Genomic DNA, 13164 nt, shown 5'->3' with positions numbered 1-13164 from the left:
ATTCAGATTTTCTTTTTTTATTGTCTTTGATCATGTCTATGTGTACAAAAAGCATGCAAAAAATAGCTTCTTTATATATATTGGTACATATTTACAACTGCATTCCATAGGGATGTGCCATGCTTCTGTTTTTGTACGAGCAACTTGACACAGGCCAGTGAGTACATTCTGAGAAATGCACAAAACAACACGAGACAGACATCCAGAAACACAGTGACAGCAGGCACCTTCAACACAGACACCAGGACAGTCACATACAGTAAGATACATAGCAGCGACCCCATCTTCCCTGACTTACAGTAGTATTATGTACACTCTCCCATAGTCCTCTTTTGGATATAAGTATGACCCGAAATCATGAAAAATTAGTCCTGTCACTCATTTCCTGTGCCGTGACCGTGGAAACTGAACCCTGATTATTCTTGAAGCACAGCAGCAACAACAATAAGCCAGTACGCACTCAAGAGTGAGCACATCTCTGCCAAGGCTGCACAATCAAGTACATTTGATTTTTTTTATATATATATATATTAGAAAAGTATCAAATGTATTGGACTGCATCAACTGCTTCTGGATCAGGTTCTGCAACAAATAGTGACATGCAGAGTTTTGGAGAATATGTACAACCTGTAAGCATTAGGGCTTTCTACGAAGATGAATTGTGCTGCATTTCAAGAGTCATACAGGTGACCACAAAGTGACTTAAAAAACAAAACAAAAAGAAAACTCACCTTTTGGTTTTGCTAACCTTTTTTCAAAGCCATTCAGGCATTTAGTAAAGATTGGCAACAAGGAATCCAGGAGAAATTAAAATATACTGTAAAGGGCTTCATGAATGGCCACATAGGGGTGTCATCTGCCCCAAAAATGAAACTGTTCTTCCTTAGCCCATTGTCTAATTGATTAATTAATTAATTTAATGTGAATTGTGGATATTTTTTGAGACACACAAAAAAACAGGACAGGAAACATAACCATCCTGACAGATGTAATTATTAAGATTATAAAACTGTTAAATTACAGGTGTTTGAATGGCATAAAGAGACTGTCCTATAGTTGAGAGTTAAATGTTTCAGAGGGCATCCGATCGTCCTCATCACTGCGACTCTCAAGAAGATCCTGAGCACCTGCATGACACAAAGCTGCCAAATCAAGCTGCTCCTGTGCTCTGATCCCTGCTGATATATCAGGGTTTACAGTGTTTCACCATCATGCATCATTTCAGCAGTAATACCCAAAAGTGCCCTGCCCCAGTTTTACAACAATGGATATGGATATGCGCAACAAAAAAAAAAAACAAAAAAAACAAAACCACACACTTCAAAACCAATCTTGCCACTGCAGCTGTTACAGCATTTTGACACAGGAGAATAAGTTACTGGAAAATGGAAACGTATTTTCATTAGTAAAATTCTCTAAAAACCAAGTAGCAAAGCTGTGACATGCAGATTGATGCTCAAGAGTAAAGCATTAAAACATATAGTTACGCAGTAAATATGGTCTTTTACAGGTGAGCCACAATGATTCATCATAAACTGCACAATGTTGTACAGCTGACAGGTACCAGTAGTAGTATTATATGCAATCAAAATAAGTTTAATATGTATCAGTAAGTGGAAAAGTGCAATACAGTTTTTCAGTTTAAGTAGAACAACTAAAATACAGGTCAAAGGATGAGCGGCCTGAGAGCTCTTACAGCAGGGGAATGAGCCAGTAATGCACATAGGATAAAAACAACAATATTGCACCTCTGACACTGACAAACATCTGTACAAACACACAAATGTAAAGCTGGCAACACCTAGATAAAAAAATAATTCTCATAAGAGTGTTATGAGTGTTAAAGCAAATAAAACATAACAGACCATTTCATACTTTTTGGTTCAAACAGCCCTTCATTGAAGGTTACCCTGCAAACAGACATATTACTCCAACTCCCATTACTTTCACTTACATCATCCTCAGTGGAGAAAAGGAACAAAATAAAAGGATCATCAAACTGCATATATTGAAACATTACAGACAACTACACATTAAGATATTTACGTGTACTATACAAATAGATCTTTTACTGAACAATAAAATAAAATAAAAACAGATATAAAGCTTTACATTCTCCAGTACCCACTTGATAATAAATGAAAAAGCATTCATGATCTTTTTGCACTAAGTCCCTGTCTTTATGAGGATCCCTGTCTGTCCTCTCTGCTTCAGTTAGCATCCTTCACATGGAGAACACTGGGGACTAGATTAATAGAGGAAATGCAAATCGGTGCATTCCCCGTTTCTAATCAGCCACAATGTGGATGAAGTGGATGGGAAGTGTTGTTGTTGGCAGCCTGGGCCTAATCGTGACATTGAAACGCTCCCTTTCACTGCGGTTCAAGTGATCTCTGCCCATCGACATGCTGTCTCTTGCAGGATGACATGTCAGGCCAGCAGAGAGGAACAAAGAATCAAAATAGAGTTACATAAACATTTATCTGAGGCAGAGCTGCTGCGGAGGCAGAAATATTCTCAGTGATTTGAGTTGGCAAACCCAAAACAACCACAGATGTTTTTTAATAAAATGAATGGCAAACAAGAATCAAAAAAAAAAATCACAAAAATAATCATAATGAAGCTCTATGAGCTTGCACGGCTAGTTGAAACATCAAATGGTCAGCCAGGCAAACTATCTAGCCCGGATAACTTTGTATGAGTAGACTATTTTTTCTGCAAGAGCACTCACTGATGTCCAATGTGAACAATGAGATTATTTATGCCTTTAAATCAGCTCTGCAGCCAAGAATGATGCATGTTAAAGTCTAGTCTAGGAAGGGGGATGAGGGGGGTATAGTATAACAGCCGGAGTACTTTACAGTCATCTTCTCAGTCTGTTCACACTCGCCATCAAACAGCATACACTTTGAAATGCTCCAATTTCTGTCACAGTGACTTCACATCAAATCAAACAGTACAGTATGATATGAAAGGAAAGGGAAAGCATTAGAGAACAGAAATCATCAGACAAACAACACATAACAGAGCAGAAGAAAAAGTGTGAACTGACTTCTAACACGGAAATAATTACACATCACAGGGCGGGGGGGGGGCGGGGGGGGGGTAAAAAAAGTCACTTTGAAATGCGTTTAAGCAAAACTGATGCCCTTTCTGTGTGTGATCACCCTCAGACAGCTGGCTTCCTTTCCTTACTGAAGAGAAGAGAAAGTTCAACCAGTTGGGCCTGAAGACTGTGAAGGCAGCACAGGACGGACTTCATTACCAAGCTAAAAAAAGCCCCAAAAAACTTACAAATGGCACAGACACAAGAAAAGGACTGTGAGACGATAACACTGATAACACCTCGAGACAACTATGTACAATATTAAAATGACCGATCATTGGTCAGAAATCAAAAGCCCTGTAGTTCACCGAAGAGACAATATAGTGTCATTTACATGCTGAAGTCTGTGGTGATTATTGAAGAAGGGATTTGTTTCTCTTCGTCAGGCTGGTTATGACTGTAACATAACTATTCACCATGCATATACAGGTTAAAAAAAACAGTTTTTTTGCATCAGTGCAAAGCCAGCTGACAAACATGTTGTTGTCTTTTTCCTGCAACATTCGTTTGAACTGTTAACGATCCATTCCTTCCTCTTCCTCTTGTCGGTTCACTGGTGCCAGTCACAACTGTATGTGGTTGAGCAGTTAAAACAAGCAATGTTGTAGATCAAACTTAGTGCCCAGAATTTCAACATTGAAGAAGGTAATTTCAAGGAAATTGGGGTAAAAAAAAAAAAAAAAAAAAAAAAAAAGGTTACTCTGAGGCCGACAAGAAGCAAAAACTAAAGCAAGCCTGAGCGTAAAAGTCTGAACACGAGCAATATATCAGATTTAAAACCGTGAGTCTCTTCAGTGTATAGAACGAGAAGCCTGCAGTGTCACTGATTTGAAGGAAAAACATGGATGATGTGGTGGAGGTTAAGACAAAGCTCTGCTGATGGGAGAGTCATTAAGACTCATGATGAGGGCTCATCTTCATGCAGGTCCTCCAGCTCACCTTCTCTGGGTCCATCTCCTGTGCTGCTCTTTCTGAAAGACGACATAAAAGAGAGAAAGAAAGAAGAAGAAGTCAATACTTGCAGTTCTTTCTAGCATTTCAAGCTGGACAACCGCAGTGAGGACAGAGATCTAAATGATCAAACTATTGAGCTTATGCTTTATGACTCCAAATGCAGCAGGGAAGCTCTTTTCCCTTTTTTCCATGACATGATGAAATGTTAAAAACACAACAGGCTTTATCCATGTAACACAGCGTTGAATGACAGCAGCAGGGAGATGACAAAAATCTCTGAGATGACAGCTGGGGAAGGGGCTGCTCCGTCACCTCTCATGATGGGGGTAAGCAAGAGTCGAGGGGTCTAAGATGATGATGGGCTTAGAGGCTGGTACAGCAGATGTTGGACAGACAGCGTGCCACAAAGTGTTACCTGAGTGAGGGGTGCAGTTTTAAAGAGGGCCGGAAGGGCCACGAGTCCCTGCAGCAAAGTGGGAGAAAAGATGGAGAAGTCACAGGTGAAAGGGCAAAGGTCACCTTTGGAGGTGAAAGACATGGTGGCTGGTGGAGATGACCTCCCCCCTACACACCTCCTGACCATGAAGGTGCTTTTTGTAGATTTTTACACATCAATAAAAGTGCTGAAATGCCCAGTAAATGAATCAACCAACAGAATAGTAATCAATGGCAATTCTGATAATTGATTAAATGTTTAAGTCCTTAACTTACTGTTTCTAAAATGTGAGGAATTTGCCTGTTTTTCTGTTTCATACAAAATAAGCAAAATTAAAAAAGACATCATGTTATTTTTTGACATTTTTTTAAAGGGGCACTCCACCAATTTTACAAATAAAGTTGCATTTACTAGTAATGGAGATTAATACTCAGCCTGTGAAAACAGTTGTATTAAGTCTTCAGAGGGTCTGAAGGAGCTTTACCTTAACCCTGATGATGTCATAGTGAAGTCACAGGGTTCTCTTAGCTTGGCTTTTACTTCAGTACACATTTTTGACAGAAAGCCTGTGTTACAAACTAAGGGCATGAATTTTGAAAGACATCCTCATTACAAGGCAGGAATGCCACTTGATGCCATCAAGTTGCATTATGGGAAATGTAGGATCTAGCATTTTTGGATCTTGACTCATACTAGGGACTAAAGGTCAAGATAACTCAGGTTCAGCTGCTTTCATTTTGACCATTCTTTTTAAAATGTGTCTCTTGTGGAAGTGAAATATTAAATCACCCCTTTTAATGTTAAAGGAAACACTCATTATTTGTGTTGGCGCATATAACTAAATTTGATCTGCTAATTATCTTTCACCATCAGATAATTTGAAAGCTTTAGCAGCAGTTATGTTTTGAAGTAGAGCAGCATCTTGAGGCTGCCAGAGGCTTCCCGTGTTCTTAGCCCCCTATGTGTACATTAATAATGTCTCAAAATGAAAGTGGTTGAAGCAGATGCTAAAATGCTACAAGTTAGCCTTCAGGTTGCAGTTTAGGATCTTTTTCTTAGTCCTCCCATTAATCGACAACGTTTATGTTTTATGATGCCCAAGAACATGAAACAATGAGCCAGTCCTCAGACATCGCCTCAGTTTGTGAGTCCTGGATGTACAGGGTCAAGGTTTTTTCATGTCCAGCAGGGGGCAGTATTGTTTCAAACTCCCCTCAAATTCACATCTCTGAAAACACCTTCACCTTAGATAGCAGCTCTCTGCCTGCCTACAGTGTAACAAGAAACCTAGGACTAGATAGAGGAGCAATCATCTAACAAAACCGTCACAGCAAGAAATTAGAGTCTGCTCCACATTCAGAGCAACAGTGGTATATCTTCATGGCGAAGTCTGCTGGTCACATAACACAGATTCCTGTCCCAAGGGCACCTGCTGTACAGCAGGGAGCAGCTATAGATGCTCCAATTTGCCCTTGGCTGTATATGTGGAAACTGCACAGTGGGATAAGACAATTGGCCATTTCCCCTATGATGCTTTCAATCCATGTAACAGAAAAACCAAGGTCAGCCTGAGGCACTTTGGTGTATCTGTAACATTCTCCGTCATCCTGAATCCCTCTACCCTTGAAATCTAAAAGCAACACACAAAGAAACACTTATAAAAGCTGTAAGCTCCACTGCATACAATGAAAGAATGAATTATGGTGCTATGGCAACACAAAGCAGCAGCTGCTGCTGCAGAAATGAGTACTAGTTAACCTGATACAGCAGAAAGAGGAGACAGGAGTGAGGTAACAATCAATATCAAAATCTCAAGAAATCCTTGCAATAAGATTGGGCCTGTGTGGCGTTATTGGTTTATTTGGTTTTTATTTTCACGGATAAGATATGCAAGTGTTAAATGTGTGAGTGAGAGTTGAACATGGATGTGTGTGAGGCTGCTGGACCGTGTGGGCTTACATGAGCAGGCTGCCAGGTGCAGACATGGACCTCTCCTCTCTCCTGCTCGGGCACTCAAAGGGATTACTGAAGGAGCGCTTCCTCAGCATGGCTTTTACCAAGATCTGAAACATTCACAAACACAGGACGATAACAAAGACATGCAAAAGGTTCTTTTATTTTTTTGGAGTTTGTGGTTTGGCGCAGGAAATTAGATAGGTTCGTGTTTAGAGCTTCAGTGTGTGACTTGGTGACAGTTAATAGAGGTGGCAGAAAGATGGCTTTCGATGTAAAAATGCATCAAGTTGAACGTTGAACGTAGGAGAACCTACGGTGGCTGTGAAACTTGCAAAAAGCGCAAAAGGCCCTCTCTAGGGCCAGTGTTTGGTTTGTCCATTCTGGGCTACTGCAGAAATATGGAGGTGCAAAATGGCAGCCTCTGTGGAAGAGGACCTGCTCCCCATAGGTATAATGGGCTCATTCTAGGGTGACAAAAACACAACGATTGGTATTTACAGGTGATTATACACTAATTAAAACATACTTATGAATATTATATTCCATTTCTGCCATGCCAATGCTAGATGCCACTAAATTCTATACACTGCACCTTTAACTGGGACATCTAAGTGACACTGTGAAGAAACCTTGTCCTGAGGGTGAACAAGGCTGCCTTCTAAAATGTAAAATGACTCCTTTTTCTGCTCTGTGTTGCTCCTGTAATTTGTATTCTGTCGCAATTGGTTAACAGATGGTTGGAGTTAAGTTGCAGCTACTCTTGGGGCTTCACCTTCCCTGAAAATGATGAGTGTAAATGTATCAATAGGTGTGTGCGATATGATGATATTAGATTGTGAACACTTAAAATGTCTCCACAATCTGCCTTTAAAGAGAAATTGTTAGTATTGTGCTACAGTGCACATTGTATCAGTTCAGCTCCATGACAGAGCACAGTCTGCTAGCAGGAGGCTAACAGGTAACGGCACCAACATGGTGAGCTCCTTGCACCACATTTCCAATCTGCTGGTGAAATCTACAGCAGTTTCAATGTCCTGCTAGGAAGCTCATCTGCTGCACATCATGTTAAACTGACAGCTGAGCTGCAGGTAAACGCCACCATGTAGCGGTTAGCTCACCTGCTAACTGGTAGCACCAACTTCTGTCATGCTGCAAGCTAGCGTGATGTCAGCTTAGGTGTACTGTGTTGGTGCCTTTTTTTTTTTAATGGTGCACATCATGCTAGTTATCCAAAACAACACACTAACACTTCTACACAACATCAACTGTTTGCTTTTCAGCTGTGACATTAGTGTGGTTGAACCGTTACTTTGGTTTCACACTGCAATGTCCATTTTAAACAAGGCCAAATAGACTGTCCCTACTTTTTAATGCAGATTTGCATTTATTATTTATTTATGGAATTGTTTGTGTTTTAATTTAATTTTATGTCTTTCATGGGTGTTTTTATGTTGTTTGTGAGGCTCTATCCTAAGACCTCTATTATTATGTGATAGACAATAACATTTTTTGAATCTTCAGTACTGTTCAGTTACTTGCTTACAAAACAGTAACTCAACAACACATCTACCGCCTACCTGAACTCCCTCATTCAGGTCTACGCTCCCTCCTGCTCACTACACTCTGCCAAGGAAAGGCACCTGGCACCACAATAGGGCCCTAAGTCGCTAGCCAGACTCTTCTCTTCTATAGTTCCCTGGTGGTGGAACGAGTTACCAAACTCTGTTCAATCCACAGAGTCCTTCTCAATCTTTAAGAAAAGTCTAAAGACCCAGCTCTTTTGTGAACATCTCTGCACTTGATGGACTGAAGGAAGAGAAAGAAAAAAAAAATCTGCTTCTACGCACTCTATGCATTGTCTCTGTGCCCTGCCTGTTGGCACCTACATCCTATTGGACTCAAACTTAGCTTTATGGCACTTACTCATGTTGTTTTCTCCTGATAAGATCCCTGCTTGTGTTGTATCAGCTCTCAGATGTACGTCGCTTAGGATAAAAGCGCTAAAAAGTGATAAATGAAATTGTAAATTGTAAACTTGCAAAATATTCTTAAAAACCAACATGAAAAAGAATCGTGATAAGATCGTGGATCATGATCCTGCCTGAAAAAAATCGTGATATGGTATTTTTTGCCATATCTCCCATCCCTATGCATCAATATGACACACAAGAGCTTAGTAAAAGGAGGACACTTAGCGTTCCTTACCACTGCAGAGAGACTGGGAACAAACTTGACTGAGTTCTGGATGTCTTCCTCTGTCACCTCCACCACAGAGCAGTGCTCCTCCTCCAGAGGTAAGGGGTCAGTGCCTCCCTGGGTCACCCACTGGTCCATCTAAAAACACAAACACACAAAATATGTCATAATGATCATTTAGAGGGACTGTAAAAGCTCATATCTGTCTAATCTATGATCCACAGTCAGCAGTTTGCAGCTGAAGTCTGCAGGAAGCTTGACTCTCAACGACTTTGTGTACTGTTTCATGTTTAAAATATTCCAAAAGGTGATTACAGTTTTTATTCATCATGATTTATCCTTTGTCTTTCACTAAATGCATATTTTATATTGTTATTGAGCATTTTCTAAAGCAAGGCATATTTGCTTAGATTTATAAATGAGTATTTTCTAATTCTACCAGCCAGACAGCCATCTGTTTTGATTAATTTTAATATGCTTCAAAAACCCAAGGACTTGTTGTTGTTGTTGTTGTTGAGATATACTCCATCACAGCGACCAACCTGCCTGAGTTTGTTTTTGTCAAAGTTACTTCATTGATTTCACACATTGATTTAAAGTAGAGGGCTACCAAATACTGTTTATTTGTGTGTGTCTCTCAATACATTTCAACTCCCTCTCCCTCTAATCTCCAGCCCATCCATCCTACTCAAGATGTTTAAAAAAGAGGATACAAATACACCTTTATTTCTAAAAACAGCTGGGCACTGTAGTTTTTAAGAAATGTAGCTCAAACAGAGTTGATAGTGCGTTTGTTGGGAACTACTTTTAGCTGTGGATTTGGTGCACCAGTGAGTATTTACAGTAGCATGACATTTTATGTGGGAAGATAAAATACAATACCCATGTTAATCGCAATGAGGCAGCATGTCACCCAGTGCAACAGTGTGGCTCACTGATGTGTTTTTATTAGCTTTTGGAGCTCTATGGCTCAGAGAAATGAGCCTTAAAAAGTTTTGGATAAACAGGCAATATTTGTTAGTATTATCAATTCATTATTGGTGTCGGTCTTTTCAAGGGATTTGTTGAAAATATGACAAATATAGAATATCATTACTGATCCTTTTAAATCTCTGCAAATTTGGTATTGGTTAGGAACATGGCTGATATTTTAATAACATAACTTGAATGTGAAAACAAAAACATGCTTTAATTTGACAGCAAGTAAATATACAGTGTAGCACAGGGCTAAAACATCATATTGCTTTAAATTAAATTTAAATCAATTTACATTGATAAAATGTGACTTATAATTTTTTGTAACATTATAACTTCTCTGTGATATTTTGTTATCTAAAGGGTTTTGCTGAGCTGCATCATGCTACTCGTGTGTTTACACGAGGACATGCGTGATGCCCTGACAGCCTAATTATCTCTTGTTCCATAAACACAAACAGAGTCTCTGGTGAGAAAATGACTCACTAACACATGATCGGATTGTGTCATGGAAACACGGTGGGGAGTGGGGAATGTCATCTGTCCATGGCTGGTCTTGGACCTCCCTGCCCCTCGATCACTGGCTCAGTTTTAGCACAGTCCTCCATTGGGACAAACAGGTTTCACACAGCAGCGCAGCATGTCTAATAAACCCTATTGTATGTTCCACACTGAGGTCAGAGTCAGTCACTGGAGAGAAAAGCACAGTCCTGTTGTGTCTGAACACAAACAATGATATTCCTCTTGTTGTTATTGTGTTCCAGTAAGCTGCCTGCCATCCTGACAATAAGTAACTAATCCCATGGTCACATTTTACATCTGCTTTGTTCTCTGTGACGTTACCTTGATCTCAGGGAGGGTGATCCTGGTGTCTGGGTTCTTATCCAGCATCCGCAAGATCAGGGTCCTCAGCTCTTCACTGATCTTTGGTCTGCATAATGACACAGGAACATTTTTTGGAGACCAACTTCTTTGTGCACATGCAGAAAGTGATGACACTATAGATACTAAAGTCATCCATGACCCTATTTACACTGTACCAGGTTGTTTCATGCATTTGGAGCATCTTGATTATATCATATACTCTATATTAGATAAAAAGACAGTAGTAAGAAGTTCTCTCAGGCCACCTTTCACATAGAGCAGGTCTAGACTCTTAATTCATTAAGAACAGATTGAAATTTGATTTCCTACAGCAGTATTTCCACTTGAAAGAAGCTTATCGCCCCTCATCATAGGTTGCATATTGTGTCTATATGAGCAAAATTTAACCAAAGAATAATTTTTAGAGGCCATGAGAGGTAAAGCTAGGTTTATTTATAAAGTATTAATGAACTGATTTTTTGTAAGTCCCATAAGACAACCAGAACTCCCACACAGCATCATCACCTGGAGTAGAACCAGCTTTACAATCACGCAGAACAGTGCTAGTATCAGACATTTTCTGCTGCGCATTGACTGCCAAAGGAGGTATCTTCACTCTAATATGAATAACTTTTTTGTTTCACAGCTACCAGGTTTTTCAGCAGTGCAATGCATTTGAGCTTTCAGCTTTTTCAAGCAAAATTCATGTCAGATTTCTGCATTTTCAGCAATGCTTTGCGATTTATTTAAACTGTCACCATTCACATGCATTTTCTACAGGAGAAATGCGTTTTCTAGTTAATTTAATGAATACAGAGCTACAACTACAACTACAACTTGTGTGTGTGATACCTTACTAAAAACAAAACAAGGAACAAGTAACTTTTGGAGTGGAAGTTAAAAGTGACACTGCAGCATTATTTGCTGAACTAACAAGCAGCAGGATATTTATACTCTGTGCAGTCGACCATGGTGTTCACTGGAACCAGGGAACATTAAAGTATATTCCGTGCGCTGCCAGACAGAAAGTACACACAGGTTTCAATTTTCATTTCATTCTCAAGAATGCTTTTCACTTGCTAATCCCTCAACATGCTGAGTGCATGCTTAACTGAGCAGTGGAACGAACGACAGTGATGATGATGACCCATTGATAATTCTGGCACCTGTTCTTGTTACACGCCTATCTCCTAAAACTTTGTTGCTGTTATTGCAGTTGTTAAAAGCTTGCAGTGAAAGAAATAAGTGGCTTCTGAAGTCAGTGAAAGCAATTTATGAGACATTTTATCCTTCCAAAGTGCTCTGGACTTAACAATTTACTGTAAGTGAAGTCTGACATACTTGAAACACTGAGATAAAACTACTGATATCTACACAAACTACATTTACAGTAGCAGAAGTCATTCGTATGCCAGTAAAATATGTTTTTGTGCGCTCAGCCATTGATCATGATGACAGTGGTGACATTAAATTCACTACACTTATAGTATAATGATCCTATCAGTGCTGATAACACGGTGCTGCTGACGTTGATCGGTACAGCATGGAGATGATTCCATTAGGTGATGTGATATGACGTCGACGTTTAATGAACGAGCTTTCCACACAGCCACGGAGTCTCTTGAGCCCACTGGGGGAAGAAGCTCTTATCATCACCATTACGACATGCTGTCCTGACATATACTCTAGCTGCCACTCATAGCCCCTTCACATCTGCTGTGTTTATACTTCAGTTTGTTCCCTCAGTCTATCTCGTGTTCTCTCTCTGCCCTGTCAGCATTATTCACCCGAGATAATCTCCATCTTTTTACCTTTAAGGCGAAAGGAAGATGCTTATATCTGTCCATGCTGCTGATGCCCGTGTTAAGAGTTTTCAGAGCTTTTTTTTTTTTTTTTTTTAATCACATCCAGGTGACATTTACTATGTGCTGGCACCGACTGCTCTGCTTGGAAATTCATATTTCTGTTGGTGCAGTTTGTAACCGGAAAGAAAAGAAAACGTCTCTGTGACTGAGATGATCACATGACCACAGCTGTGGACATGGCTGCTGTCTTTTTTCATGAAGCGGAGGAGAGGAAAGGAGGCAGGAGATGGACTTACATTTCTGGGAAATCCACAGGCTTGGTCCTTATCTTATTGTGCAGAGCCAATATGTACTCATCAATAAACGGGCACTGCAGGTGGAGCAGAGGAAAGAGTGAAAAACACAAGGAAGGTACATTGAATTACTGCTGTGGCACAAAAAATCTGTATCCACAAAGACCACTGAGACAAAAAAAAACCCCAACCCAAAACAAAACAACAGCAGCAGTCAGCTTCTTGCACTCATTAAAATGAATGATGCCACAACACAGCTACTGTTGACCAGATGCTGATAAATAACAGAGACAGAAATCATGTGGACTTGCCTTCCCGAAGACGAAACAGTAGAGAGTGACTCCCATGGCCCACACATCCAGCGCCTTTAAAAAAAAAAGCAGCAGTCATGTTAAACGCAACATAATAGCAAACTTACATTTAAGGACAAGCTACACAAACACATTGACCTGCCTACTTTTATTTATGGGTTATTTTTTGGGGGACGTCTACAGTCAGATACCTCAAGGATGGATTTGTGTGATCAGATACTGTTCCATCTCCAGCTCTTTGTCTTCCTCTCAGCCTCTCTCTCTCTCT

The 13164-nt window shown here is 40.0% G+C and overlaps 1 protein-coding gene across 2 annotated transcripts in view; it reads right to left on the bottom strand.

Moving 5' to 3' along the window:
* Nucleotide 1: 1 nt before the first annotated feature.
* The window catches only part of camkk1a (calcium/calmodulin-dependent protein kinase kinase 1, alpha a), a 62395-nt gene continuing 49232 nt past the window's right edge, over nucleotides 2-13164 (bottom strand). For both annotated transcript variants that reach the window (XM_044370058.1, XM_044370059.1), the window contains exons 11-16: nucleotides 12897-12950; nucleotides 12589-12662; nucleotides 10467-10554; nucleotides 8658-8786; nucleotides 6456-6559; nucleotides 2-4077 (exon numbers count right to left, since the gene is read on the bottom strand). In XM_044370058.1, the coding sequence (XP_044225993.1) occupies nucleotides 4005-4077; nucleotides 6456-6559; nucleotides 8658-8786; nucleotides 10467-10554; nucleotides 12589-12662; nucleotides 12897-12950 (522 nt within the window). In that variant the 3' untranslated portion in view covers nucleotides 2-4004. The remainder of the gene's footprint in view (nucleotides 4078-6455; nucleotides 6560-8657; nucleotides 8787-10466; nucleotides 10555-12588; nucleotides 12663-12896; nucleotides 12951-13164) is intronic.

Source organism: Thunnus albacares, chromosome 13, assembly GCF_914725855.1.
Source record: "Thunnus albacares chromosome 13, fThuAlb1.1, whole genome shotgun sequence".
NCBI classification, from domain to species: domain Eukaryota; kingdom Metazoa; phylum Chordata; class Actinopteri; order Scombriformes; family Scombridae; genus Thunnus; species Thunnus albacares.
This window is presented reverse-complemented; position numbering and strand designations above follow the sequence as displayed.